This window comes from Microcebus murinus, chromosome 10, assembly GCF_040939455.1.
Source record: "Microcebus murinus isolate Inina chromosome 10, M.murinus_Inina_mat1.0, whole genome shotgun sequence".
Lineage (NCBI taxonomy): Eukaryota > Metazoa > Chordata > Mammalia > Primates > Cheirogaleidae > Microcebus > Microcebus murinus.
The window spans coordinates 33,131,217-33,145,654 of NC_134113.1; the positions used below are offsets into that span (position 1 = coordinate 33,131,217).

Here is a 14,438-nt window from a genome sequence, read left to right on the forward strand (position 1 = left end):
TCTTTTTTCTTACAATCAACATAATCATGTGTGGCCAGAAATCAAGCTTTACTGCTTAAAAAAACGAGGTGCCCTTTTAAGCTTCTTTTCTTGGTTGTTATTCATAATTTCCAACAATTATGAATATGATTCCTATTTTTGATGCAAATGCAAAGGAACAGTATTCTTTCATATGGTGTATCATATATTAAATACAAACCAAGACACAGTAAATAAGTAGCATGGATTTTAAAATTTATTGACTGTCTTATATGCTATGCATAGATGATAGAACAGAGACCAAAACACACAAAACTCTCCATGCATAGACTTCCCATTCTAATGGCAGTAGAGATTGAAAATAAAATAAATAAGAAAAATATACTGTGTGCTAAATAAATTCTATGGACAAAAATAAATTAGTGACAGGGGATGGAGAGCATTGGTGAGGGATTGCTATTTTAAGTAGGGTATCTCCAGAACCATCCACTAGTTAACATTTGAATATATGTGCAGTTAACATTTGAATATATATGCATAACGAATTGTATGGGCCACCAACCTAAGGGTAAAATCTGCAAGGAAAACTTAATAGCCTACTTTCTATTGCTTAAATTTTTGCTCTGGCTCAAAATTAGAGGATCAAGGGTTTTGCAGAGGCCCATAATTGTTGTCTTCTATGCATTCTCCCACTCTCATTCTGGGGCCAACTGGTCTTGCACTATTCAGGTAAATCAGAAGCAGTGCTGTAGTCTCCACTGCTGCTAACACTCTCAGACCTGTGTTCCTGGGCAAGAGTTGGAAGATGCTGATACAGGCAGACATATAGTGCCTCAGTACCACTACTGTACCTGGAACTAGAGGCTTTGATTCTCCTTTGTCTAAAGTAATCTTGTGGTCCTCATCTACCAGCCCCCGCCCCTTTATACCAACATAATGACAAGATATCAAGATTAGGTATAAACCTAGTGAAAACAAACTAGAAAGAACAACGTTTAATTCAGTTCTTCAATGACATGAGCCAAAGGACTGATTCACTGTGGCTCACAATGGATCCAGCCCAAATCATCAGGGCTAGGACTTCTACAAAGCTCCAGACTATAACACATAGTATGTTTTTCTGCTGTGTCAAATAGAGATATCTCCCTCGTGAATCTGCTTAGAGTCAGGAATTCAAGTCCTAGCCATCTCTACTCAGTTTATACGAAATAATAGTAATGAATACATGTTAAGTAATGTTCAGATTATTCTTCTAATTTACTAATTTGTCAAAGTCACAATTTTTCTTCCAATAATCCATTTACCTCTTCTTTTTCCTCACACATTCAAATCAGTTCTCTGGACTGCCAATTATATCTCTGTTGGACATATCTGACATCTTTTTTTTCTTGAACTACCACCTGCCCTCCCCGCCTCGAACATACTATATACTAGTTCCTTGTTAAAATCTCACACATCTCTGACCACGTTACTCTTATATTCTGTTAACATCAATATTATATTTCGTGTGGTAGTCTAGTTGCATTGTAACATTATTATTCTAGTAACATGAAATCCTATCTTCTTTTACTTCCACTGTTCTTTATACCAGGAATTCTAATCTCTTACATATTTACATTGAGGTTTGCTATTTTTCAATATGTATCTCACATCCTTTAAGTTGAGGTAAAGCAAGTGCTGTAACAAATAGATACAAAAATGTATAACAACTCAAAAACTATAGTCTATTTCTGGATCACATAACAAACACTGAGAGAGTAAACAAGTCAAAGAGGACAGGGCTTTAGCAATCAGATATCCACAGTTCGCAGACTCTTTAATCTCAACAAACATGTCCCAAATGTTGTCTCAATTTCAGCCAACCAGAAAGGGAAAAGAATATCAAGGGGTGTCTGTGGGAGGTTTTATGGGGGTCTACATGGAAGTGGCACACATATCTTCCACTCACATTCTATTAAGTAGAACTCATAAAGAGGGCCACAAAAAAACTGCAAGGGAAGCTGAGAGATTTAGTCTGGCTATATGCCAGGAACAGAAAAATGTCGGTTTTGCTGAGCAGAGAGGTCTCCAGCACATCCTTCATGAAATTTCCTTTTCAATCTTCTAAAGCCCAGGCTCTTTCTGCTATATCATGCTCTGCACCCTAGGAAGTTTAGGCAGTTTAGAATTCATATTTTAAAAGTAATCATTTAAGAAACTAACTGATTGATCCCAGCAGAAGAGAAAATGAAGTTGGGTTCACTTCAATGATTCTAAATATTATGATGCACAATAAAAGAAACTTATCCTAAGTTACAAAAAGGGCTAAATTATGCTTTATTTTGTTACAGATACAAAAAGCTCAACCAAAGGGCATCCAAAAGCAGTATCAGTATTTGAACTAGTCTGTTTCATAAGGTAATGAACTTCTTATTATTGAGTGGAATGAAGTAAAAGTTTAATAGTCATTTACTATCAATGCTGAAAAAATGTATTGCTTATCCAATGAAAACAGGAGGGAGTTTGGAATATATGGCATCTACATTCCCTATGTGGCAGAATAACATTTGGAGATAGAAACCAAAGTTTCTCTCTTTTTCTCAGTTTCCTTGAATCAACTGTCCTCTCCTCAGTCCAACTACCATTGGGCAGCTACAACAGTTTTGTCTATGCAATGTTCTCAGGGGTAGTAAAGACAAATTAGGCAAAATGAAATACTGGATATATTCATTAGAAACATGGCACAAGTAATTCTATTGAAAACTATCATCTTAATAGTGAAAGCCAGAAACTAGAGAGAAACGGCGATCTCTCTTTTTTTCTTAACTTTAAGGCTATTTACTCTTCCACTTGCATGTGCCAGATACCTTGGAGATGTTCCTAACTCCTATCTCTCATTCACCATAGCTCCATGAACTAATATTAATATTATCAACTATACTTCCAAAGTATATATACATACTGTTAGAATAAATCAATATATATTCTGGAATGTGATCTTCTCACCACCTGCACTGCTAATTTCTTGGTCTATGCCACCACTATTTCCTGTCTGGATTATTGCAATAGCCTTCTAACTGATTCTGCTGCTTCTACCCTGCCTTCCAATAGTATAATTGCAGCATAAAGTAAATTTGACCATGTTAGTCCTACAATGTTTTCCCCTATCATTAGGAATAAAAGCCAAAGCCTTCACAGTGACCTATGATTTGTTTTATTCTTCTCAGGTTCATCACTCTCCAGTCACACTGGCATCTTACTGCTCATTAAATACTTGGTATATTACTAAATCATGGCCTTTGGATCCATTACTCCTTTGCCTGGAATATTCTTTCCCCAGATATCCAATGGCTTAGTTTCTCACTCCAGTGTCATACTTTCTGGTCTTCTATATTCATCCTATCTAAAATGATAAATGTCCCTTTAATGTTCCCATATCAATTTTTTTTCTGATTTATGAATTCCTCCTTAGTTTTTATATCTAACACATTATCTGCATATTCCAAAATAATGTAAGCTAGTAAGATTTTGTGTCAAACACTTGCTGAATGAATAAATAAAGGGAAATGCTAGATTTCTGTTTAATTACTATCATTCAATTCAGGTATAATACCATGAGTTTCTACAGAAATTATTTTATGTGTTATTTAGTCTATGTATGCTTCCTCCACCAGAATGTAAACTCCATGAGGGCAGGAATCTTAACTGTTTTGTTTGAAGTTTATTTCCTGAGCTTGGAACAGTATCTGGCAAACCATAGGTTCTAAAAATAAATTGATGAGTGGATAAATACAAAGATGAATGTGATTAATTTGAACTTCATTTCAAAATCTAGTCTTGGCAAGGTTGAGTCAAGTCTATTAATTACTTGCTTTCTGAATTTTTAAATGAAATGGTATTTGAAGGACTTTACTAATTATTTTGGTAGATCTTTTGGTAGACATACTTTTAGAAATAGCTATCGATTAGGCCACGTAAGACTTGCTTGGGCTAATCAAATGTTAGAATTAATAGCTGTAACAAATGACACATCTTATAACAAATTTTAAATATGGTTGTGTGGTTCAGCTTCATACTGAGTCATTAAGACAGTATTTCTGATTTAAGGACTATTCCTTCAATCTAATACTCAGCAGAGCCACAACCAAATGGCAGTTAACCTTCAGCCAACATGTCATATTAGTAAGAAATAAATCCATGTGTTTGTAAACAACTGAGATTTAGAGGATTTTTTTATGCAGAATAATCCACGAAAGTGACTAACATATCTTACATGACTATGTTACTAAAAGATTGAAATTAACCTGAATAAGAATAGCAGACTTCTCCTTCTGTTCTTGCTTATTCACAATATTTTCTCGTTTTTCGTTTTTTAAAATAGTTTGATTCTTGATGCAGGAATTTGGCAGGGGTGCTGCTGGAGCAGTACGTAGCCTTGTAAAGAAATGAATCTGTCTGCGCACAATGTAACCACGCCAGTGTGACTGGATTACCACAGCTGCCATACTGTTAAGAAGAGAAAAAAAAAAACCACTTTTATTGTCCATAAATACACAGTTGTAGATAAGAGGTCCTCAAGAGTTATATTTTAAACATAGAACACATAAAGTGTTATTTAAAAATAAGACAGCTTTTTTTTTTTCTACTATAGTCATAGAAGTAAATAAAGCACTGAAATCTTCAAATCTGAAGGAGAGAATTGGGCCAATAGTTTAGAGAAGGATGTGAGTATAAGGGAGTTTTGTTTGTTTTTATTAAGGTAGGAACTATTACAGAGATTTTGTATGTTACTGAGGATATATGTCCAGAGAGAGGAGCAAAATGTTATGATGCAGAAGAGAGCAGACAAATGTGGAGCCAATATTAACCTGGCAAGAGAGAGTAAACTCTCATTCATTGAAGAGTTAGCTTTGGAGAGTAAGATGAAGGAGGCTTCCTTTACTATAAGAGGAAGGACACTGTTAGCGCTCACTAGCTTCACTTTCTTCCCTGCCCACAGAAAAATATTTAAATCACACTCTTACAAACCCAGTAGTAAATTCCAACATTTTTCCAGCCTATACCTTGCACACCTATTTGCCAATTGCAGGCACTGAATCTATCAATGCTGTGAGTTTCCATATTCCTATAGGTTGCCCAGCAATATTAGTAAAATTTGAATACAAGTGTACTTTGATAATAAATGGGTTTCAGTAAGTAAGTATTCAGTAAGTATTATAAGTCTCAGTGTGTTTAGTCGTTTAACTCTTCCTAATTGGAAATGTTTTCCTTTTCCACACAGGTTATTTCAGGAATATTATCAAGGCACAGAGTAAAGTCAATGCACTAACTATTCTGTCTTAATCACTTTTCAAAATTCCTAAGTTTGGCTTAAAAGATATATAGAGGAAAAGGGATTCTTGGCTTATCTTCATTGCCCAATAATCCCTGAAACAGTTTTCAGTAATTTTTTAATTGCCAAACCCAACAAAAATTTCTTCCTTCCTCATACTATTGAGTTTAAGGTAAAGTGGAATTAAGTGATAAACCACTAGATATGACCACAGATATTTTCTCATAGTAATATATTTGTGAGAAATTATAAGGCAATGATATAACCACTTTCTATTGTTGTTTTGCTTAATTATTGTTATTACTATCATCATTATCCTCACCATCATCATCACCATTTTACCTAAAGCTAGTAGAAGCCTTCAATCTATTTTGCTATGAATCGAAAATTGAAGTTAATGGCTAAAACTTCTAATCTCATATAAAACGAGTACTTCTAGTACTTGGAAAAAACTATCTATGTTTCAATAAATTGTTTCCGTCTAGGGTAAACAGAACTTTATAAATGTTGCCATGGATTTAATTCATACTTGTCATGCAATGATCCATTCATTCCTTCATCTCTTAAACAAAAATAATTAGGGGATTTTAGAGCACTTTGGGTGATAAAGACAAGAATCAGAAAACATTTGCAATATGTAACTAGCAAAGAATAAAAGGCTTGTGAGAAAAAAACATCTAATCTACTACAGTAGGTTATAGATACATAACAAGTTTCACTGACTGTAATTGTGGATTTCTTCTAAAGTCATTAATTGCTTGAATTCCTAATCCTAATATCATCAAAATTTCTCAAGGAAAACAAAAACAAAAGGTATATGAGGGATATTTTCTTCAGTGACTGCTTTTCACTACATAGAAAGCAGGTTAAAAAAAAGCTGAATTTAAGGTTTTCCAAATGTAGAGTGCCCATCATATTGAGAAAAAACACCTTTATCACTATCATCATCATCATCATCATTATATTTTTTTTTTAGCAAAAATTATAGTGTCAAAGATGTCCTCAGCATAAGAGCATATGTACATCACACTTAGGAAACTCCTATGCAACTGAAAGCAATTCTCCTAAATCACTTCATGGCCCAGGTTCAGCAAGAGGGTTCACATTTTCTTTACCCTTTATTCTTTAGGTCTTTAGTTTATCTATATTTTTCAGTCTTGTAACTTACTATCTTCATTTGGCTATTTTATTTATGATTGATTAAGAAGTTCTAAATGTTTATATGAAATTTCAATAAGCAACATGTGCCTATTTGGAGCAAAGACTCCAAATTCAATAAATTAGTAAAACATAAATCAGGAAATATTAAAGCAACTTTCACTAAATATTCTAAAAATTTACATTAGTAAATACATCTTAGTTGCAGCACATCAAACTATTTAACATAGCTCCCAGAAAAGAAATCATTGTTTATTCTGACAACTCTCCTGAAAGAAGAGTGGGAAAAACAAGATTAGCTACTGTGATTTTCTGATTTCTGCCTTATTAAGCATCAATCATTGTAAGAGAAGCTGAATCTGACCATTTTTTTTTCTTATATTGGCTTTTTTTTCTTATATTGGCTTGACAATGAGGCCGAAAGTAAAAAGAACAAAAAGCTGACAGGCCAAAGTAAAAACCACTCTTTGCTGGTTCAATAAACAAAGTCAGCCATTAGTTTCTAAAAGTGTTTAATTGTTGTAATCGGGTTTATGTGATTAATCACAGAAAATATTGTCCTACCTTACACAGCTCTTATGCCAAAGGAAATTATAACACATACATTCAAATACTAAATGTTTACTAGATTAATAAGCAAATAAAGAGCCCATGCCTGGGTATATTTTAAAAAATAAAATTACCAGATAATTCATAAAGTAATTTGAAATTATTTTTAGAATATAGTATATTTTTCTTTAAATATCATTTTAATAATTTAGAAATTGAATGGCAGAAAAAATAATTTCACATTTACTCATTTTAAATTAAATAATACTAGAATATAAATCAGAAACTACCAAAATTGAACAAAATTATTCTGTACTATAATTAATAATTTGTATACATCATGACAACATAATTAAAGGAATTATAATAATATGTAACATAATAGTGATTTAAATAGTGATTTAAATCCTTTAGCTAGTTATTATTTGGTACCATTAAGATAATCCATCAAAATAATAAACATATACCTGTAAAAGAAAAATGATTAATGATGCTTACATTTTTTCACTATGTTCAATATTTTGGTGATTCTTCAGAAGAGAATTTGTCATTCCTGTTTCCATAAATGGGATTCTTTTGGTGGAGATGCTGCTTACTTTGCTGTCCTCTCTCTTCTGGTCTACTAATTTTTCCTGATTTCTTCCTTCCATATCTTCACATGTGGAGAAGCTGCTTAATGGAGAATGACTAGAACCAGAGTTCATCCATTTCTCAGAAATACCTGGTGAGCCTAGTTTATGTTCATTTGCCTTAGAGTAGGACAGTCTATTTTGCAGTGTGCTGTCACTGTTTGTAGAGTCCGAATGATTTTGCCAGGCTTCTGACTCATCTCTTTTGGTGATATTTACATCCCCACGTTCATGTGCATATCGGCATTCATTACTAAGTGTCATCAATTTCTTAAAATAATCACAGAGATTTTCTGCAATATCCAAGGTGACTATATCTCTGAACAAATAAATGATGAGGACATTTAATAGTAAGAATTATATCAGTAAATATTAAAACTTGTATAGGTTTTGAAATTTTCACCATATGGCCTAAAATGAATATTAGAATTTACTATAACATTCATAAATTATTTATTTTAGTTGTTTATATAAAAATTAATCTCATTTCTAACAAAATTTGAAAATATTTGTTTAGTTAATTTAGATATGTCAGTCCAGACAAAATGTCTGGAAGTTTTAAGACCATTTTTATTTAAGGTATTTTTGGTACAAATAATGAGAAAAATCCATGCTTTTACTACCATAAACACGAGAAATCATGGCTGCCTAAATTTGGAAAAGTTATTTATGAAATAAAGTTAAAAGTGCTTTCTACATTGACTTTTGCCACACAAAATATTTGTATTGGACTTTTAAACAAAGAACTTCTATTATGGGAAAGTTTTTATTCCCATTTTTCTCTGGAAAAGTAATCTATTGCAAAGAGAATTTAAATACTTTAAGACATAAAAGGCTATGATTCTCATGAACAATTGCTGGATTTCTCTCTTTTGGCTATTAAGACCTGTGTAATTAATCACTTTCATGTTTGCTAGATTTGCAGCTCTAGATAATAAACCTTATTCTTAGCTATGTTTTTCTTTATCTTTATTTCCATTTTATTTTTTAAAAACTTCACTTATATCTAATTTATATTTTCTGGTTATTTAATATATAGCCACAAGATGCCTTTTTCCCCCAATACATAAAAATATAAAAATTTAATGATAGCAAACAAAATGAAAATTATAGTTATTTCCTAAAATATGGAGACAATTAGATATAGTTCCTATGTTCATCAACATAATTATTAGACATTACCATAGGCTCTCCAATATACTTTTGATATTCTGTATTTCATTTATTTTGATAGCTGATAATGCAAAAAAGTTTCAATTCAATATTAGTATATCTAATCTTCATGACTAGGTGTTGGATTTGCCACTACTTATGCATTAAACATATAAAATATAGTCAACTTTCCATTTTCAATGCTATAATGAAACTTAAGTCACAATGACAATAAATAAAATCTAAATTTCAAAATAAGGGATGGCAAAGGTCACCTTTATTTACATGCAAAGTTGGACATTACTACACACACAGAAGGAAATATTAGCTTAGATTTGCATAAAAATAAATGTAAATAACCTTAGTATTAGTGAAAAGTAAACACTATAACAATTGAAATTATTTCTAAAGATGTTAGTCTTTCTAATCTGAATAGACTATATTCAAAAATATTTAAACAGAAAACCAATTTTTACATAAAACAATCATGTATGAAAGTATAATAGCCATAAACATATAATTAAGTAATGAAATTTAGACATTTGGAAGCACATATTATTATTCCAGTTACAATTGAGAGTCTTCATAAGTGAAAAAATATGAAATCATTTTTCTTTTCTATTTGCATTTTGTGGAGCAATGCAAATTTAAAAATACAGTTATAGAAATATCAACTATAATTCATTTATTGCCATTGTAGTGCATTCATAATTCAAGGTGGGAAACAAAAAGTTTTCTTTCTTCAAAATTTGATTATAACTGATTCTCAACTTCTGTCCTTTGAATGTGTGCAAGTGTTGACTGCTTTTCTCGTCTGTGCTCCCCCGTTACCTTAATATATAAATATATGTGTACTACAGGATAATACCTTAATATATAACATGTGTTATAAAACTTGCTTTACTCAATTGTAACTGTTCATTTACTTAATTTTCTCATACGTTAATCTGCTAACAGATTAATTTTTATGTTAATTTGTTATTCTTTGAGGATAGTCTTGTCTACAATAAACTTACCACTGATTAATTGATGACTTATGGAACGAATGTTTGTCTCTTGTCTTGAAGCTACCCTGATGTTTTCATTTATCTAACATTTTAACATTTACTGTTTTAAATCATGTTCAAAATACATAGTAATGTATTTAAAAGAATAAGAAATGATGCCCAGAAGTTTTTTAAAAGGTAGAATATCCTCAAAACACAATGTTTTAATCCACAATGTTTTAATATTATTATGTTAATCAGAATATTTTTAAATCATATGTATAAATTATATTATTATTTTAAATACAACAAGGGAAATATAACAATCTTACCCTTTTCCAGTGATATAGTTTTCAATTAGTAAGTTGAATTCTTGAATCTGGGACTGGCAAAGTGTTAGGAAATGTGCTATTTCTAGTTGATCATATTCTTCAGTGTGGTTTTCTGAGTAAGGGTTTAGTGTATCACCATTGAGGATTCTTAGAGCAGGTAGAATTTTCAGTAGAGAATGCCTATTGAAAACAAGAAAAAAGTGAATAGTCTTGAGAAGTAGAGTTTATATCTAAAATAAGCATATGCCTATCACATAAATAACACAAGCATACAGTGTATATCTCAGAGACTGTGATTGATTTTTTAGAGAAAATGATATAGTTAAATTTGTTTTAAAAATGTGATATGTCATGTACAAAGTAAGTTTTAAAGTTCTTGACTTACATGTAATTGTTTTCTTCTAAAGCATAAATGAGAGATTCAAATTTAGAAACGCAGGCAGGAATTTGGAGTATAAAAAGGCCGCATGATAAAAAGAGTGAAAATGTTAGATCTACTCTTTTAAAAAGAAGACAATTAAAATAAAGTTACTGAGAGCTGCTGTTTGTTTCAGAAATAGAGGTGAATCCTGATTGTTTCTCTTAGTAAAATATAGGGAGAGAAGGGCTAAATAAAGAGGTAGGAGATTACCCTGTTTTTCATAATCTGGAACATCTAAAGTTATGCTTCCCCCTGAATCTTGCTAAGGATTATAATAATCACAATCTTCAAGGTATGTCCAAAAAGTATGTATCAATTTAAAAGACTAATGCTGTAAAAATCCAGGTCACACAGCAAAAACTTTCCCTGAAGCTTAGCCATTTCAAAGTACTTGACCAAACCTTTCACAAGGAAAGAGTAGCCTCTTTTCACAAGGCTGCCAAGGGTCACAGGGGCAAAGCGGACTTCTTGAATGATGTCAAACTCTTAGTTAAAAACAAAAAGTTCCAATGAGGAAACTATAAAACTGGGAAAGACATCAAAGGAGAACTAAATATATGGAGAGATATCTCAATGGAGAATTTACAGATCAAAAGACTCAATATTGTCAAAATATCAGTTCTTCCCATATTGATCTATATATTCAAATAAAGCCCAATCAAAATTCAAGCAAGGTATATTTTTAGATATCAACAAGCTAATTCTAAAGCTTATATAGAGAGGCAAAAGACCCAGAATAGTCAATTCGATACTGAAAAAGAAGAACGAAGTAAAAAGACTGACACTAATTAACTTCAAGACTTAATATGAAGCTATATGATATTGGTGAAAGAATAGACAGATATATAGAACACGATAGCCAAGAAATAGACCTACATAAATATAGTTGACTGATATTTCACAAAGGAGAAAAGAGAGTACAACAAACCAAAGATAATCTTTTCAACCTGTGATACTAGAAAAAGTGAACATCTACATGCTAAAACATGAATCTAGAGAGACCCTAATACCTTTCACAAGATATCAACTCAAAATGGATCATAGAACTATAAAAGTCCTAGAAGACAACAAAGCAGAAAACCTGGATACACTTGGTTTCTAGGGTATAGTGATGACCTTTTAGATAAAACACCAAAGTATGATTAATACAAGAAACAACTGATAAGCTGGAGTTCAGTAAAATTAAAAACTTTTACTCTGTGAAAAACAATGTCAAGAGAATGAGAAAAAAGCCACAGACTGAGAGAAAATATTTGCAAAAGATATATCTGATAAAGGACTGTTATCCAAAATTATAATACAAAGAACAATTAAAAGTCAATATAAGAAAACACACAAACTAATTAAAAATTAGGCACGAGACTAGAACAGATAGCTCATTAAAAATATATACAGATAAGAAGTCAGCATAAAAAGATATTCAACATTATATTCATTAGTGAGTTGCAAACTGAAATAACAATGAGATACCACCACACTAACCTATTAGAATGGCCAAAACCCTCAATACTGAAAAAACCAAATGCTGGTAAGGATGTAAAGCAACAGAGATTCTCATTCATTGCTGGTGAAAATGCAAAATGATACAGTTACTTTGGAAGATGTTTGGCAATTTCTTGGAAAACTAAATATACTCTTACCATATGAACCAACAATAGCTCTCCTTGGTATTTACTCAAATGAATTAAAAACTTATGTCCATGTAAAACTCTTCAGACAGATGTTTATATCAGCTATATTCATAATTGCCCCAACTTGGAAGCAACCAAGTAGGTGAATGGGTAAATAAACTGTAGTAAAAATAGACAATGGAATATTATTTAATGCTAAAATGAAGTGAGCTATGAAGCCAAGAAAAGACATGGAGGAAACTTAAACAAATATTAAGTTAAAGAACCCCATTTGAAAAATCTACATACTGTGTGATTCCAACTATGTGACATTCTTAAAAAGGCAAAACTATTGAGACAGTAAGATCACTGATTGGGAGACAGGCATGGATGGATAGGCAGAGTGAAGATGTTTAGGGCAGTAAAACTACTCTCTATGATACTACAATGATAGATACATGCCATTATACATTTGTCAAAACCCATAAAATATACAACACAAAGAGTAAACCCTAATATAAATTATGAACTTTGGTGGCAATGATATGAAATGTAAGTTCATTGATTGTAACAAGTATGTCACTCTGGTGCAGAATGTGTTAGGACAGGATATGTGGGAATTCTCCATACTTTCTGCTCAATTTTGCTGTTAACCTATAATTTCTCTAAAAACTTTTTTTATTAATTAAGAAAAGGAAAATAACAATCCCTAAACAATAAATAAGGATATCAAGGTGAGATTATTAAAATGCTAAGTTTAAGAGGAAAAACTCCAGGCAGTAGTACCCTGATATCAGTTATTCCTTTTATCTAGACTGCATAGTCTGGGATGACATATTCATCTATACAAACACAGTTGTAAAACATAATTTTAGCACATTTTTTATGAAAGAAATGCATGATGAAGGCAAAATGGCTAGGACCAACCAAAGTCATAATGCTTCCCTGTGTATAGTTATAATTTTGGTAGTCTTGATAGTAAATAAATAAAAATATAGGCCGGGCGCTGTGGCTCACGCCTGTAATCCTAGCTCTTGGGAGGCCGAGGCGGGCGGATTGCTCAAGGTCAGGAGTTCAAAACCAGCCTGAGCAAGAGCGAGACCCCGTCTCTACTATAAATAGAAAGAAATTAATTGGCCAACTGATATATATATAAAAAATTAGCCGGGCATGGTGGCGCATGCCTGTAGTCCCAGCTACTCGGGAGGCTGAGACAGAAGGATCCCTTGAGCCCAGGAGTTTGAGGTTGCTGTGAGCTAGGCTGACGCCTCGGCACTCACTCTAGCCTGGGCAACAAAGCGAGACTCTGTCTCAAAAAAAAAAAAAAAAAAAAAAAAAAAAAAATATATATATATAAATCACAAAAGAGAGATAAATACCGCTCCCTCAATGAAAGCAAAAAGGAACACCAGAGGTTTTTTTTTTATTATTTCATCATATTATGGAGGTACAAATATTGTTAGGTTTACAAATATTGCCCCTGCCTCCCCTCCCTCCCCCCATAACACCAGAGTTTTTATTTACTGAGGCTAGAGGTGGCTATCTTCCAATTCCCTTCTTCCCTCTCCCCTGAAAGAAAAACACTGTTTTTCCCTTACTGATATTTAAATAAGGGAAGAGGGAAAAGCAAATAGACTTGGTTCTTCAAGGTAATTATCAGATAATTTACAAAATTAAGACACAGACAAAAAGCTTAATGCTTTGCTAACTAATGGTTTGATCAGGTTAAGAACATTTTAGTCCTTACATTTTGAACTTGTTTAGTAGTCTTGAAGCTACCAATGTTTACCAAATCATAAACTATCACATTTACTACAAAGGATTAAGTAAATGACATATTCTGTGTTTCTGGTTGGATTCATTTTAAGATATGGTTCAAAAGCAGAATGACATATTGAGATAATAGCTATTTACCATAGGGTGACAAGGTAATCAGAGATAATCACCACAGAAGTACAATATTAAATGTAACACAAAATCTTTGACCAGGACTCTCTTCAAATTAAGGAAAGGTTACTCTCTGAAATTAAAGCTGGTAATAATCAAAATATATGAAGAGATCAACTATCCATATTCCACCCTATCAAATTATTTATTATATTACTAATGAACCACATTGTATTCTAAATTTCCATCAAAGTACTCAGTCAAGTTTTCTCTAAGACATGACTTTAATGTCAAAATCATTTATTTGGTTATAATTATAAAATATCAGGTATGAAATATGATTTTTTGAGATGTGATAATAAAAGTTATTGAAAGTTAAGAATGTATCTGTTCGCTCAGTGTAAAAGAGAAGATACTCTGATTC

The 14,438-nt window shown here is 32.1% G+C and overlaps 1 protein-coding gene across 2 annotated transcripts in view; it reads right to left on the bottom strand.

Annotated features, from left to right (window-relative positions):
* Window positions 1-14,438, bottom strand: part of LRRIQ1 (leucine rich repeats and IQ motif containing 1) — a 189,339-nt gene that overhangs the window by 104,807 nt on the left and 70,094 nt on the right. For both annotated transcript variants that reach the window (XM_012740832.3, XM_012740836.3), the window contains exons 16-18: window positions 10,097-10,276; window positions 7,496-7,945; window positions 4,263-4,464 (exon numbers count right to left, since the gene is read on the bottom strand). In XM_012740832.3, the coding sequence (XP_012596286.2) occupies window positions 4,263-4,464; window positions 7,496-7,945; window positions 10,097-10,276 (832 nt within the window). The remainder of the gene's footprint in view (window positions 1-4,262; window positions 4,465-7,495; window positions 7,946-10,096; window positions 10,277-14,438) is intronic.